Raw genomic sequence first — 16,790 nt, 5'->3', positions numbered from 1 at the left:
AGCTTTTAGATTAAATTTTCTTACAACATCTTCTAAACTTACCACCGGATCCATAGTTCCTCGCCCTTTTCTAAACCCACTCTGATATTCTGCCATCATCCCTCTTTTCTCTAGATAGTACACCATTCTTTCATTTACCATGCGCTCCATCAGTTTACAAACATGTGATGTTAAGGCGATTGGCCTGTAGTTTGCTGCATTGCTTGGATCTTTTCCTGGTTTCCTTATAGGAACAATCACTGCCTCCTTCCAGCTAATTGGCACCCTCCCTTCCTCCCATACCTTATTATACAACATTAACAATCTTTTAAGTGCCTCTATACTTAAATGCTTTAACATGATATAACATATCTCATCTTTCCCTGGAGCACTCATTCCAGATTTAGCCAATGATTTTGTTAGCTCTCCCATTGTAAAAGGTAAACTTATCTCATCCTCAACATGATTTTTCTTGCTCAGTGCTTCAATATTTTCAAATTTTGTTTTGTCCCTGTACCTTTTTGCTTCCTCACTCAGATTATTAGAACTGTTTATTGTAGCAAACGTTTTAACCATTAATTCTGCTTTTTCTTTATTAGTTGTTGCCACATTCTGTCATTTAACACAGGATAATTCCAATCTCTTCTGTCCCCTCTCATCCTTCTAATCATAACCATGAAAGTATAGGACTTCATTGTTCATGGAAAACAGAAAACAATTACTATAACTGTATGGTTTTTAATTCTGTAATTTCTTTAATGCAAGAAGAAGTGTTATAAGGAGAAAAAATAATTTAACACTAAACTCACCTCTTCGAGTTTCTGCACATCTTGTTTGGTCAGTATCCGGTCCACATTAAAGCCATTTCTAGGGTCCAGCACCACAGCTTTCACCTGACAAAATGCAAACAGGACAAAACAATGCATGTATTAAATACAGTATATCATTAGTATATATGATAAATATAAATAAACAGTTTATAAATGGAGTTTTAATGTACTCCACACATGCCAGACTGGTTAGTAGAAGGGGAGATGTAGCCTATATTTATATTTATGTTTAAATAAATATAAAATGACATTTTTAACTGTTATTTGAAGGGTTTTAACCTGTTAACACATGAAAAACATTTATGACTGTCTTACTTAATTTATATCAAGCATTAAACATGTTGAACTAGTGGTAGTTACCAGCTAACCTTAAGCTACAACGTAGTTAGCAGGTTAGTCCTGGTTACTGACCATGAAAGCCACCAGAGTTTCAGACACCGCATGTCCTCTCACCGCACACTCCCGCACTATGTCGCCAATAATGTTTTTAATGAGGCAAATAAGATCTTAAAGGAATAAAGAAATAACACTAAGAAAATAAATGAGCTCAAATTTGAAATGCAGTTTGTCAAACAAAGAGAGAACCTTTACTGCAGTGCACTTTCATAAACATTGGTGACATATAAGAGGCTATTTTAAAAACACCTTTTTCAATCAAAGCAGCACAGGCTGAAAGTTCAGACCTATATGTATCACTACATCCTACATAGAATAATCATGTCACTTATTCACTTGATCAGACATTGGGTCCCATTAAAGATCGGGTAGATGGCTGCATGAGAGCTACTCATTTTATATATTTTTAAATGATACAATTAAAAAAAATCTGTTCAGAAATGATGACATGGCTTATTGTTATCTCCGGGCCTTTAGAGCATCTGAAGTAATCTGAGCTGTGAAACCTGAAGACGGCACACTACAGTTTTTCAATGTCTCAGATATCCTTTTCTAAACTCTGAGAAAAGCAACCTACCCACCTACATTACTCGACAAAACAAAAAGCTTATTTTTGGCTTCAAACCAAAGTTGTTAATTGAACGCACACTCCACATCTAACCTCAGACACACATTTCAAAATACTCCGGTGTAGGAATAGGCTTGAGAAGATGTCTGATCAGAGGCTTACTATAAATATATTTACTTGGGATACTTTTCATAATCATCCCTGAGCCAATGAGTTTATTTTTTTATTTTAATCGTCTGTCATTCATTTTTCAAAATAGGCTACACTTAACTACCCATCTTATTTTCAGGAGATTAGGAGTAAAATGATTCTCATGTACAGAGAAAATGGTCTGTTGTTATGAGGTGTAAAACAAAAACACAAGCTTACTGTCTCATAAAGAAGAGTAGAGGTCTATGAATAACCAAAAGAGGGGCGCCGGTAGCACAGTGGTTCATCAACACGCCCCATGTACAGAGTCTACAGTCCTAGGCTTGAATCCGACCTGCGGCGTGTTGTTCCCCACTCTCTCGCCCTGATTTCTTACTCTATCTCCCACTGCCCTGTCTCTCAAATAAAGACATAAAGAAATAAACCTTTGTAAAAAAGAAAGTTTAACCCAAAAGGCAAGGATGTTGTGTATAGGTACAGGAACATTAGCTTTAGCTTGAAGGTTTAATGCCGCCCCAGAGAATGTTTGCATGTTTTTTTTCATGTAACTTGAATCTGCTTTTTCCCACAATGATCTATTTTTGATCAAAATGTTAATCAGTCATATCTGTTGAGCTGCTGCTGCAGGAGCACACTAACATGTAGAGAACATTGAGATTCTTTTGTGAAGTGTTTAGTATATTCAGTAACAACACGAACAGCTGTCCTAATTGTGTTTAGAGATCTACAAACTAATTGGGTAAAATCATAACTGTAAAATACAGGGTTCTTGAGACTTTTTAATCCGAGTTGTATCAACAATCTTTCTGATTTAAAGTAAGAATTCAGGTTAAAATGTGTTCCTTAGAAATCTGAATGATTACAGTACATGTCTGTGTTCACTGAGAGTTCAATCTACTTGTTTGTTGTTGACAGAGCGGCTTTGTGTCCCGCTTTGGAGCGAAGCAGGGCTTGGAGAGCCAGGTGAAGAAGGTGTGCTGTTGGACTCTGCTGGCTGTGAGCATCCTGACCTACTGCGTTTGGAAGAGAGCGGTTTAGCCAACACTGCCACCTACCGACCACAACCAGGAACTGTCAGAAACTGAGCGACAGTATGGAAATGTGTGACGAGGTGGTTTAAGATGCATCACTTTATTAGTAAGAAGCTGGATAATCAGTATGTTACCTTCAAACTATCAATTGAATTCAAACACCAAACACTGCATGTGATATCTGATGAACACTTTCCTTTCAGCTTGTAATTTAATCATTTTAATTAATTTTTAGTGTAATTATGTATATATATATATACACATGCTCTTTGTCTAAATTTTAGCAGCACCTTTATCTACAATGAATAAAAATAGCAAAACATTGAATGAACCACATTTATATCCAGAAGCTCCATCATGATCTGACTACTTTTCATTTAAGTCACATAACAGATTTTAAATGTTTACTTCTGTATTTCTGGAAAAACACCAGCCATGCAACTACACCTTATCTACAGTGTAGAGCCTCTACTCTAATAAATACTTTGACTTCATAGTTATATCTCATTAATTGTGAAGTAGCCTGTGAATACTATTAAACACATTAAGACTTGAAAAATGCAGAAGAAACTTTTATTCACATGAACAGCAGACAGAACACTGAAAACTGGAAAACACTTGGTTGGAACGTTACATTTTCAAGGCAGATTTGCCAGCAAAGCTTTGGACAATTTAAGGTTTAGGCAAGCTCCTCCTCGCCTTCCTCCTCAAACTCTCCGTCCTCGTCGGCGGTGGCGTCCTGGTACTGCTGGTACTCTGACACCAGGTCGTTCATGTTGCTCTCAGCCTCTGTGAACTCCATCTCGTCCATACCCTCGCCGGTGTACCAATGGAGGAAAGCTTTGCGCCTGAACATGGCTGTGAACTGCTCAGAGATGCGCTTGAACAGCTCCTGGATGGCGGTGCTGTTGCCGATGAATGTGGCAGCCATCTTGAGGCCACGGGGAGCAATGTCACAGACAGCGGTCTTCACGTTGTTGGGGATCCATTCAACGAAGTAGCTGCTGTTTTTGTTCTGCACGTTCAGCATCTGTTCGTCCACCTCCTTCATGGACATGCGGCCACGGAAGATAGCAGCCACTGTCAGGTAGCGGCCGTGACGTGGGTCGCAGGCAGCCATCATGTTCTTTGCGTCGAACATCTGCTGGGTGAGCTCTGGTACAGTGAGGGCCCTGTACTGCTGGCTGCCTCGGCTTGTGAGGGGAGCGAAGCCTGGCATGAAAAAGTGCAGACGAGGGAACGGCACCATGTTTACAGCCAGCTTCCTCAGGTCAGCATTGAGCTGTCCGGGGAACCTGAGGCAGGTGGTAACGCCGCTCATGGTGGCAGAGACGAGGTGGTTGAGGTCACCGTAAGTGGGGGTTGTAAGTTTAAGGGTGCGGAAACAGATGTCATACAGAGCCTCGTTGTCAATACAGAAGGTTTCGTCTGTGTTTTCTACAAGCTGGTGGACTGACAGTGTGGCGTTGTAGGGCTCAACGACTGTGTCTGATACTTTGGGTGAGGGCACCACGCTGTAGGTGTTCATAATACGGTCGGGGTACTCTTCACGGATTTTGCTGATGAGCAGTGTGCCCATCCCAGAGCCAGTACCACCACCAAGAGAGTGTGTGAGCTGGAAGCCCTGCAGGCAGTCACAGCTCTCTGCCTCCTTCCTTACTACATCCAGGACAGAGTCCACCAGCTCTGCACCCTCCGTGTAGTGACCTTTGGCCCAGTTGTTGCCAGCACCACTCTGGCCTAGAAGAGGAAAAGAAAAGGGAATTAAGCTTAACAGTACTTAAATGCAAAATGAGAAGTAGCTAGGAATGTAAGGACAAATGAACAATTACCAAAAACAAAGTTGTCTGGCCTGAAGAGCTGGCCGAAGGGTCCGGATCCATGGTAGAGTCCATGGTTCCTGGCTCCAGATCCACCAGCACAGCACGAGGAACATATTTGCCACCTTCAAGAAGCATATAGGACGTGAGGGTAATGTTCACAAAAAAGCCAAAAAGTTTATGCCCATTAAAACATCTAATTCAACCAAGGGCGTAACTTTGAGTCGAACATTGGAGGGGGTTGAGACTTTTTGCCTCAATAAAATCACCAAAAGTGTGTTTACGTCTCTGAAACAGAAATAAACTGCTTGCAGACTGACTTTCTGTCTAAGAGGTCCAACTTGTCTTGGTGGATATGGCAAAACTGCTACATGGTTCTGCCATGCACTAAAGCGCCTCTCTGCTTCAGAAGATGAGACTGGTACAACAAGGAGCAACCTGACCAGAGTTTCGACTGCAATGAATAAACCACGCACTTCTACTGGCAAACCTGTAATAATCTCTGCAGCATCTGTGCTGCAACTGCATGGGTAGTTGAGTCTGAACATGGGTAGTTGAACTGCAAGCAACTGGGTGTTCATTTCTGGATATTCATCCACCACAGAATCAATTTTCCCAGTGAGCAGGGTGTTTTCTAGTTTCTGCAGGGTCAGTAGACCATCCTGCTGAAATCTGTCTGCTAGCTGTGAGTCAGCAATGTCAAGCACCTTATAATACTCTACTCTGTAGTGTTCCATGGGAGTTTTGGCCCTGTACGCATCTGCTTCTCTGTGTAAGCGCTTGGGTGGTTTTCTGATTTGTTGCACTGTAATGGTCTCTAAGTCCAAAGACTCCACCATGTGAGATGCCCTCTCAAAAAGGCTTTGAAAAGCATCATCATTTCTTTTGCTTCTCAAGAGTTGATTGGACACAACCAACAGCCTGTGCATACCAGAGATGGTCTGTGTTTTTCTTTGGTGAGAAGTGTTCAGACATTCTAGTTCTCCAACCACAAGACCCAGCACAGTGTTGCCTTTAATGAATTGATGTTGCAGACCATTAGCAGTAGCTGCACTAGGTGAACTGTTATCTGCCATCTCCCCCAGGGACATGAGGACAGAGTCATACTGTGTGAGCACAGACCGGATGGCACTTTGTCACAGTCCATCTAGTTTGGCAGAGAGGTTTCAGAGCAATGGAGGTACCATGATCAGATGTAGCAATCTGATGAAACATCTCTATATTTACCAGAAAGTCCACTTCAGGTTCCCAACTGATGAACCCAGTCAAGTGCATCTTTTACCATTTTTGAAGCTGTGCAGGCCTTTTGTGTGACCAAGTTTACACAATGTGCTCCACAGTGCACGTATGCAGCTAGGGGCTGTTTCTGTCTGATCAGAGCCTGTGCACCTCAGTACTTGCCAGACATATTGGCAGCGCCATCATACGTCTGCCCACGTAATGCTGACAGAGGCAAGTTTAACCTGCAAAGTACGTCTAATGCCATGTTTGCAAGACACTCCCCTGTGGTTTCTGTCACAGAATAGAATCCGATTAATTCATGAGGAATTAAGTCATGGTCGACATATCTGAGACACACTGACTCTTGTTCTTGGCCTGAGATACCTTGTGTTCCGTCTACAACTAAAGCAAAGTGAGTGACTGGAAGACATCGAATGGTATCAGCTATTCCTCCAATTATGTCATTGCTCATTTGGCTGAGAATCTCATTCTGTATGAGCGGACTGGTGTAATCCTGCTCATGTGTCTCCAACCATTTTTGAAAGGCTGGATCATCTTCTACTTTGTCTTTAAGAAGCTGGGACAGGTTTCCCATTCCCTGAGCATGACCTCTTAAAACTAACCCTTGTCGGGCTAAATACTTGATGGAACCAACAATGTTAAGCAGTGCCTGCCTGGCTTCATCTTGTTGCCTGGATACAACTGAGGACAGTTGTGAAGCTACAGTGTTCCCTTCATGAGCATATACGGTCACTGCATGGACATGCGAGTGGCTCTTTGCATGAATTGAAAACTTCTCAACTGCTCCTTTCCAGTTTCTAAACCCTGTACTGACAAAGGCAGGGTCTGACTTGCTAGCAAATGGTGACTTTTTGGAATAGATTTTGGCACAGTGGAAACATTAAAACCCGTTTAAAGTGGCACTGTAGTGCAGCCATGGAAATATTACAAACCAACTTTGTTGAAAGGATAAAACATCGTTGGCTCGATTCTGCACAACAATAAACTTGGGATGTGGTTGTGCAGGCTTGGTACAGGTGGTAATATCTGAATCATCGACTTGTCTGTCCCTGTTGTCTGTATTCGGCTGATGTGGCTCGGTCATCTTATAGAGAAATGATAAGAACAAGATCTGTCTGTTAAGTAACTCCAATTACATAGCTAACTTTTAGCAAAACAGAACTAGTAGTAATGAGTGAGAAAGAAAATTGAGTTTAAGTACACTATTGATTTTTTTTAAATTCAGAGCATGACCTCGTCAGAGCATAATCATTTTTACCTGCTCATCTGAAACCTCTCCACAGACTGGAATGCTGCTCTCAGCCTGTCTCTGAGGAAAATCACACGATCACTCCTATGGATAACTAAAACTATGTTTTTAGCCTGCTTAACAACATTTTAACTCTGACCTCATTACCTGGTCACCTGTGCCTCCTCTCTCTGGTCCTCCTCTCTTCCATGCTACTTTCACCTTCTCTGATACACACAGTGCAGCAATTTTATATATATATATATATATATATACATATACACACACACACTCAAGATGGCTTATCCTGTCCCAGCTTTTTACAGGGTGTCTCAGATATGTTGATCATTTTAATTCTTCAGGAGATATTCATTGGATTGTATTTATTGTCAGAAACCACAGGGGAGTGTTTTGTGAACATGACAGGAAATAATGGTAAGGATATCATGTTGATGTTGCTTTTTGTATTTAAATTGTGCCTTGTCAGAGCATACCATTCCTACCTGCTCATCTGAAACCTGTCTCTCGCTGCTCTCAGCCTGTCTCTCTTCACCTTCTTTGATCTGATACACATTAAAACAAGACACCAAATAATTACTCATTACAATTTCAAATCATACATAGTAGTGATCATATATGGTCACGGAACAATCATTTTCATGTATATAGACGATCTTTGGCTGATCAAGAGCTCTCCTATTGGCTTTTAGCCCATCATGTGACGGCACACGGGTCTCCTATTGGACACACTGATGGGCTCAATGATGACAAAGTCGCCTGTTAGCTGAATAGCGAATCTGACTAACTGGCTAAGACACAGCACAGCAGAAAGGAGGACTAACTTTTGTTCAGTTAACATTATTTGACTCGTGAGTGGTGGCACTGGAGCCCTAGCAGTAGCGTACCTCCTGTTGGGAAGATATTTTTATTCTTTTGCCCAACCAACAACTTAAAATTGTTGGTTGGGCTTTCTTTTTCTGTCGTGCTGGCTTCATACATACACGGGGAGAGAGACTGGAGGGGAGGGACCATGGACATATAAAGAGACTGGAGGGGAGGGACCATGGACATATAAAGAGACTAGAGGGGAGGGACCATGGACATATAAAGAGACTGGAGGGGAGGGACACACAGGTCTGAGGTGGGCAAAACCAAATCTCAGAGCAGGAGGGGGCGCAGACAAACGTCACTATTTATGACTGCTAAATTGAGAAAATCTACCACATTGTTGTGTTTATAATACTTAACATTCATTATCAATAATTATGATATCATATTGGGTGGGTTGTGGTGGCTGGTTTGGATTATTGGGTGGGTTGCAACCCACCAATCCCCCCCATAAATTACACCAATGAATTCAACCTTACCTGTGGCTTCATTGTAGTAGACATTGATCCTGTCAAGCTGCAGGTCACTGTCACCGTGGTGTGTGCCAGTTGGGTCAAGGCCGTGCTCATCACTGATCACCTCCCAAAACTGAAATATAATAAAACATTTTAAGACATTGTTGGCTGATAAAACATAAACAAGTGACAGGGGAATGAGTAGGCAGTAATGGAAAGTGGATGCAGATCATTATATATCGGTTTCTTTTTTAAAGCTGATGTAGCAGTTCTATAGACGTTGATTACGTCATTGTTCAACTACAACTTCCCGCCGTTCAGCAGAACGCGCGCGCGGCCTCATCGCCGATTGGGTACGTCATTAGCTACGTCATTAACCGCCAACACGCAGACCTTTGTTCAATTTACATTACAGCCCAAAACCAGCGAAAACCCTCATTTCATATATGTCGCATTGCGGGAACGATTACGTCACCGAATAAGATGAAAATAATGATTTTAATCCTCCGCAGTGGTTAACTGATATCTAACGGTTTGATGTACAAATCATTAACATAATGTATCAGATTTGTAAATTAAGTCAAATAGATTTATATTTGTTACAATTCGACGCATCGCAACCCATAAGAGCAGCTCTTGAGATTTAGGTTTGGATTAAACATTAAAGTAATATTTTCATAAATAGGACACAAAGCAGCACAGAGGACGCGGCGTTTCTTTTCTAAAATACATCGAGTTCAACCGCACTAAAAATATAAAAAGCTGTACTAACCTTGGCACCAATCTGGTTTCCGCACTGGCCGGCCTGGAGATGCACAATTTCCCTCATTTTGTTTCTGTTTGGTAGACTGACTGCTTCAATTAATGACTTAAAGTGTCTGTTAGCGTGTAGCAACGGCGCAACCATCTATTTTATACTCCAGCTGAGCCCCGCCCTCTACCCCTCAGCTCGAACGTTGGTTGGCTCATTTCTTTATGATTGACGTACACGAATAGATTTAGACCAATGAAATCGTCCCTGTCTTCTCCACTATTGGTCCAGTGTGTCTGTCAATCACATTCATGTCAAACGTGTGACTACTGTCTAATCTGTCGACGTTGGCCGTGACGTTGGCCTACGTCCCTCATGACGGCGGAAAAGAAATGCGACACCGACAATAGATTTAATTCATTTCACAGCCGCATGAAAGCCATAGACTGTAAATATTATATATATATATATATATATATATATATATATATATATTTTATATTATATTATATTATTATATATTATTTTACATGCAAGCGTGTAAAAATAAAATGAAACTCATCGATCAGCTAATCTTAATAAACTATTTTGACTGTATCTAGTTATAAAATGTGGAGCCAATTTTAAATATTTAAAACAAAAATACACTGTTGGTCTACTAGATATTAAAAAATATTTAACAGCTAAAAAGAACAGAACCATTTATTAAATAAAAAATGTACATCTATAGTGAAAATATATCTTTATATCTTAAACTGTATTAATTAATTTTTCACTTTGACTTGATAACTTTTTTTGATTCATGACGATTTGATAGTTTTTATGTAGCCTACTTATAACTTGGGTTTTAATTAAGTGCTATAATATATATACAGTGTATGTACCGTATATATGTAAATCTCTATATTCAAAAATAAAATTACACACATTAATATGCATTGTCTTTAACTGAGAGATCTTCATTGCTGTTTGACTGCTTTTATTTTGAAATAAAGTAAAGACCTTCTGGTGTATCGAAGGTTACAACAATAACTTAACCTCGTAAAAAGAAACTGATTATTATCAAGACACTAATATTGTAAGCAGAATTAATATGGGGTTTTGAAAACAGGACTGTGTGTTTCCTCAGATATAAACTGGATCTTTGTGGTCTAAAACCTGGATCTGAGATCAGGCCTGGTAGTTAACTGTGTTTACACTCTTTCACAAAGGACATTTCTTTTTAACATTTCTCAGTTATTTCTACAGACTGCAGTTCTTTGATATTCTGTTTGTGTGCTCCTTTCTTTTGACAACTTTCTGTTCTGTGATGTATTGATTTTTCATTGAGCTCCATACCACACTAAAAGGATAAGGTGTTGGCTTTTCCTTTCTGCACTTACAATTATTTTTATGTTTCTTTACAAATATGGATTTGTTCTTAACTTCCAGTGAAATATAAACATTTAAGTAACATTGAAACCCTTATTAATATAGTCAATTCAATTCAATTCAATGAGGCTTTATTGGCATGAAACTAACTTTAACAACGTTGCCAAAGCATAAAAATACAATTTGTCAAAATATTCAGACAGTACACAATAAACAGTGATATGAACATTAACAGAACATTAAGATTGATTTATAGCAATTATATATACAGTATATAGTGTGTGTGTGTGCGTTCTTGATCCCCAAACTTAACACTATTTGCACTATAGAGGCCTCTAATTGACATAAAATGACCGTTCACTGAAACATCTGAAGACAGTGGTAGTAAATGTCTCGACCATGGTTGTCAGATGATGCTGTAGGGTCCACAACAGTTTGAAGGTCTGCCACATCTTGGTCACTTACAGGTGAGGGGAAATCTGGGACCACAACCCCACATTCTGGAAGGTGCTCATGACTGTGAAGGGCACTCTCCCAGTCAATGTCAAGTTCTTGCAGATCCTAGGATTCAAACAAACAACTTTACTTTGACAACCCTTGTTTCAATTAAGCAAAAATGTTGGCCAATTCCTATGACAAATGAATAGGCCTTGTTGTTTCAGTTGTTGAGAGGACTGTATGTTCAACAGAGATAAATGCAGTAATGTAAGCATGCACCTCAACATTATCAACCTCGGCTGTGCTGTTTTGCAGCAGCCCCATTTGCCACAACTGCTGAGGGGTCATGTTTCCTTCTGTGCGGAGTGGGTGATGGTTCCAGCCCTCAGTGAAGGTTTGAAGGTCACTGCGTAGACGAGGTAGGAACACAAAATGCACCAGGAAGACGTGCAACGTGTTTGAGATGTCTAGCAGTCCCTCTTCTTCGAGACTGTGCAGCACATCATAGTATGTGCTTGTTACTGCGGTCCACACATCTCTCCAAAGCCGCTCGATTCGGTCATGAAAAAGTTGTAAGATAAAAAACAATCACAGTTTTATCTGTTGAGTGAGGAATAGTGTAAATTGTAAAAAGGGGCACTTAAATAATAAATAAATGTATAATACAGTACTAAACTGTAGAGAATCAGACTTGTAGCATTGCATCAAACAGCATCATTTGGAATTTCTCTGTCAGGGTCCAGTACAATGTCAGACCAGGAGACTGAGATCCTTAGGCAACGGGGTACTGGGGAATGGAATCAGCCCCTTGTTCATATGGATTTTACATGTGCTGATAAGGCAATAAGTTGTTTTCAGATTGATGTTGTTAAATTAATTAGGTGCATCATATCTATAGTCTTGATAACTACACACAGTGATAAATTATGCTGAGTCAAGGTTCAGGCTATCTTGCTAAACATTTAATCGGGCAATATCAATGTTCTCCACATCCTGATCACCTCAGATCCTGAAATATGTGAAGAGGTATTAAAAGATGCAAAATTCTATATATAGTTATTATTCAGAACATCCAAATTGACTTGTGTGTGTGTGTGTGTGTGTGTGTGTGTGTGTGTGTGTGTGTGTGTGTGTGTGTGTGTGTGTGTGTGTGTGTGTGTGTGTGTGTGTGTGTGTGTATATCAGACTGCACTGTCTTTTGCTTGAGGGCAAACCGTTCTTATCACAGGAGGTCAGGAAGAAAGCGAGGCCAGTAGATGCCCTATGGCAGGTTCTAGGTACAGGACATGGACAAAGATCATAAAAGTACCACTTTAATAATACTATGACTTATGTCTGTCACAGATCACAAAAACAAAGGAGGACCCAGATGCAGGATTCACTAAAACTATTTATTCTTCAAACAAAAGGCAAACAAAAACTTACTTCCAAAAAATCCAACAAGAGAAGGAGCCACGGGTAAACTGACATGCAACAAATGACACCGACAAACACATACAATGAACTGAGACAGAAGGGAAGAAACACAGAGGCTAAATAGACATGGGGTAATCAAACACAGGTGAGACTAACAAGACACAGGTGAAGACAATGAGGGCAATCACAATGGAGGGAAACACACAGAGGAAGGAATGGACACAAGAAACACTGAGGACAACTCCAAAATAAATACATGAAACACTGAAGACACACAGAACTGAAGAATGAACAAAACACACGAGAACATAAAGAAACACTAAACACTGAAAATACAAAACTAAATAATACCAAATCATGACAAAGTCTAAGCATAATTTGTTGAAACGGCTTCATTTAATAGTTTTACATGCAACCACAGAGAAATTATCCATAAACCCATGCGTCACAAAATACTGTATATTATTTGAATCAATACCTTTCTGGAAAAGCCATCTATGCCCCCAAAAATGACTATGTTGTACCTATATAGGAGAAAGTCAAATTTAGTATATTGTATGTGTTTGTTACAGATGATTCATTCATTTGACAACTTCATGTGAAAGCAACTTACCTTATGAGTTTGTGGTTAGTATCCACATGCACAAGAGATAGGGGGGCTCTTACAGAGCAGCTTCTTCTCACAACACAGCCTAACTGTGTCAAGCGAGCAAGAATCCCAGCTGCATCTACTCTATGCATATAGCTGCTTTCATTCTGTTCCACTGTACCCTGTGGCCTAAGGATCTCAGTCTTCCCATTACCAATCTGTAGCCAATATTTGGCATTTCAGCTTTAATGTTAGACACTAAGGTGTCTAAAAAATTTAGTCTAAAAATTAGTTTAAGTTCTACTTCCACAAGAGTGACTTTAAGCTGACAACACTGAGTGTCCTCTCTGCTCCTTTACAGCTGCTGAGAAATATTCTAATGAACTTCATTGAAAAGTCCGAAAGTCGAAATGCATTGAAACAAGATTGATTTTTTCATTTGCTAAATTAACAACACAGTTTTTTCTAAAGAAATTTACGTTATTGCCTTTTAAAACATTCTAAATGTGCTCACAGTTTGCTGTCTGACATTAGGCTACGCAGACAGCTGCGAAGTCGGTTTAAGAGCCGTTGAAGCTTACAGGCGGATCCTAAACCCTGTTGGCGCAACTGAAAAGAGGACAGTGTACTGTACCATAATTATTCCATAGATAGGCTACTCAAAAGCCGCGGGAGCTCCGGAGTATTTGCGGTTAAAGAGTAACCGCCCATACGGGACGCGCTAATCAGTACAGCGAACTCCCCAGCAATAGCGCGGCGTGGACGTGATTGGCCGATCCTGTACCCGTTTTCTATTGGTTGATTCGTCATAAAATCCGAGAGCAGAAGTTTGAGCTGCGAGCGCGAGAATATCTGAGAGCAAGCAAACATTAAACCCTAACCCTAAACACAAGCAGCAACTATTTGAGTACAAAGAGGTTTTTGAGAGAAAGAATGAAAACATCTGAATGTAAAATCAATAAGTATTGCTCTCAAAACTTAAAAACCTGTTCTTAAGAAAAATAACATGCTCTTAAATAAAGATAGTATATTAATCCCATAGTTTTGGTTTCATCCTGGTGCTCAAGGGCGACATCTACTGGATCAAAAAATGGCATATAAAGCCTTTAATGAGCTGGTGAGGCTGAAATGAAGTAAACAGACTCTGAAGTAAACAACATTTAATCTAATCACATGAAATGAGCATGTTATGACAACTTACTGTAATTAAATTACAAGCTAAACAAATGTTTTCAGTGGATTTATTTGTCCCCCCAAACAAGTGAATCTAGGTGAAGCAGAAAACATTTGACCTACTTTCTAAATTGTGTTCTCATCTGATGCAGGAGGATTTTGATACAGTGAGACTTTTGATCCAAACTGTTTACATACTGTCCTGTGGGCGGTTCAATACTACATTCAGTACATTTGTAAAGGCACATGAATGCATCATGAGTGGTTTAAGATGTGACTGTACATTACAACTTTTCAGGAGGGGGTCAAGTTTATTCAGCTGATATAAATACAAAGAGATTCAGTGCATTGTGTGAACGTTTGTATGGAAAATAAGAGAGTTATAGACAACTTCTGAAAAGCTCTTAATTACATGAAACACTGAAAAGACTGTCATGTTATAAAAATAGGTTTTTAAAGCAAGATAATACGGTGGATAGTAATCAACCAAACATTATTGAAACCTCTAATGGAGCAGTGTTAGTGGCTGTATGGTGGGCAGGAGACCCTAAACAATCAAAACGTATAATAGATAAACTGAAGCAGTGCGTACATAAAGCGTCTTTGGTTCAGCTGTATTCTGTATCTTATTGTTGATAATATCTCATAGTAGCTGAGGTAATAAGTTAAACAGTAAGCACCAATCCACATTTATTACAAAATACTCAATTTCCCATAATGCTGTTGGGTCTTCTATTCTGTGAGGCATCAGACAGTCTTTTTGTTGTCTGAGCTCTGTGGCTTGTGAAGACAGTTTCTCATTTACATGATTGTTAATATGTGGATAGAGAGATGACATCACACCGTTGGGAGGTTTTTTTTTCTTCTTTTCCACATGAATTGAGAGTTTTCTCAAAGGTTCTTCATGCACACCTGACAGCGGCTGATGCGTGACAGGAGCTGGCCCGCCTTGAGCGTCTCTGATGCCGGCTCAGTGTGGAACGACTGATCGACGGAGCTGAGCCAGAAGCTGTGTTTGTTAGCGAAGTAGTGGCATGTTCCTTTGGCCCCGTTGCACTCCAGGAACGGTGTCGTGCGGAAATCCTCCAGGCAGGAGCCCGGCGACGACAAAGACTGACCTCCGCCTTCATTTCCTGCTGCTGTGTGCTGTGGAGACAAAGGTGAGGGGGGGGGGGGAGAAGCGAGGCAGGTGAGAAGTCAAATGCACAATTTGATGTTTGGTTCAACAATGAACTGACTACAGTGACCTCACAGTATTTAAGTTTCTGTAGCTTAAGCACAGCAAATAATTAATTTAGTCCCGTGTCACAAAGTAAACATAGGAACAGACTGTTTTTAAGAAATAATCTCCTCCTCAATTAGAAATCTCCAACCCCTCCATCCCACTCACGTTGGATTTGCGAGGTTATGTCAGTTCTTAAACTGGAAAAAATTAGATGCACGGTTCAGGGTTCATCGAAGAGATTTCCAAAAACTTGGAATCCTTTCTTTAAGTATTATGCAAACATATTTGATGCTAATACTCTAGACCAGTGATTTCTGACTCTATCCACTGTCCTATCTCTAAAATAAAAGGCACAAAATGCCCAAAAATAAATCTTAAAAGAATGTACTCGATTGTGCTTGTACAACTGGAGTGGCAATAAACACAACAAATCTTCAAAATCACAAGAGCTAAAATTATTTTATATTTTTTATTACTGGGAAGCTCCATTTAAAAAGATAAATAAATACCTAATTTCAAATACTAGAATAAAAAGCAGTAATAAAAATAGCAATAAGGAGATTACTTTCCGTCACCAGTGTTGGGTCAAGCTACTGAAACTCTCCCCATGCTGCAGCATGCGCACCTTTTCATGAAGACCCCCCGTCCCACAAATCCCAGTTTGCAAAACAGGAATTGTTTTGTAGATCTGGAGCCTCCAATAATTTTTTTTTTTTTCAAATGTCCCAAACCTCCTCTGTTTTTTATGATTTATAACAACTGTTAACACAAGCTCAGGGGTACAACAAATGATCACTGAAATCATTTCTGAAACTATATCAGTTTGATAATTTAGTTTTTTACAGGAGTGAAGCCCTGAACTCACCATGAGGAAGGAGTAGCCAATCCACAGGCTGCGCCAGCCTGCAGGACACTGTGGGATGGTGATGTCCTGGCTGTGGACGGCGATGGCGACCGATGGAGCTTCACACACTGAGCAGCGGCTGATGTACGGTTTGATCTCTGCCTCTTCCACCGGCATCATGGGAAGAGGAGCCGTCGTCGACAGCCAGTAGGACTTATCGTTCCTGCTGGCGTAGTAACAAACGTCTCCGGGGTTGCAGTAGAGGAAGGGCATGGTGTTGAAGCGAGGGAGGCAGGAGCCAGCCAGACCTGAGCAGCACAAAAGAAACAAATTACACAAATTACACAAACAATTCCAGCATGAAACCAAAACAACTCGCGCTGCATTGTTGTGTTA

At 40.2% G+C, this 16,790-nt stretch overlaps 1 protein-coding gene and 1 pseudogene across 3 annotated transcripts in view; both read right to left on the bottom strand.

The window, feature by feature from the left end:
• Positions 1-3,513: 3,513 nt before the first annotated feature.
• LOC109995126 (tubulin beta-4B chain-like) lies at positions 3,514-9,456 on the bottom strand (annotated as a pseudogene).
• A 4,839-nt stretch (positions 9,457-14,295) lies between these two features.
• The window catches only part of col4a2 (collagen, type IV, alpha 2), a 67,993-nt gene continuing 65,498 nt past the window's right edge, over positions 14,296-16,790 (bottom strand). For all 3 annotated transcript variants that reach the window (XM_065962408.1, XM_065962410.1, XM_065962409.1), the window contains 2 exons: positions 16,416-16,702; positions 14,296-15,471 (listed from right to left, as the gene is read on the bottom strand). In XM_065962408.1, coding sequence (XP_065818480.1) covers positions 15,217-15,471; positions 16,416-16,702 — 542 coding nt within the window. In that variant the 3' untranslated portion in view covers positions 14,296-15,216. The remainder of the gene's footprint in view (positions 15,472-16,415; positions 16,703-16,790) is intronic.

This window comes from Labrus bergylta, chromosome 13 (assembly GCF_963930695.1).
Source record: "Labrus bergylta chromosome 13, fLabBer1.1, whole genome shotgun sequence".
In the NCBI taxonomy this organism is placed as follows: Eukaryota; Metazoa; Chordata; class Actinopteri; order Labriformes; family Labridae; genus Labrus; species Labrus bergylta.
Note: the sequence above shows the minus strand (reverse complement) of the source record. Positions and strands in the feature narration are given on the sequence as shown.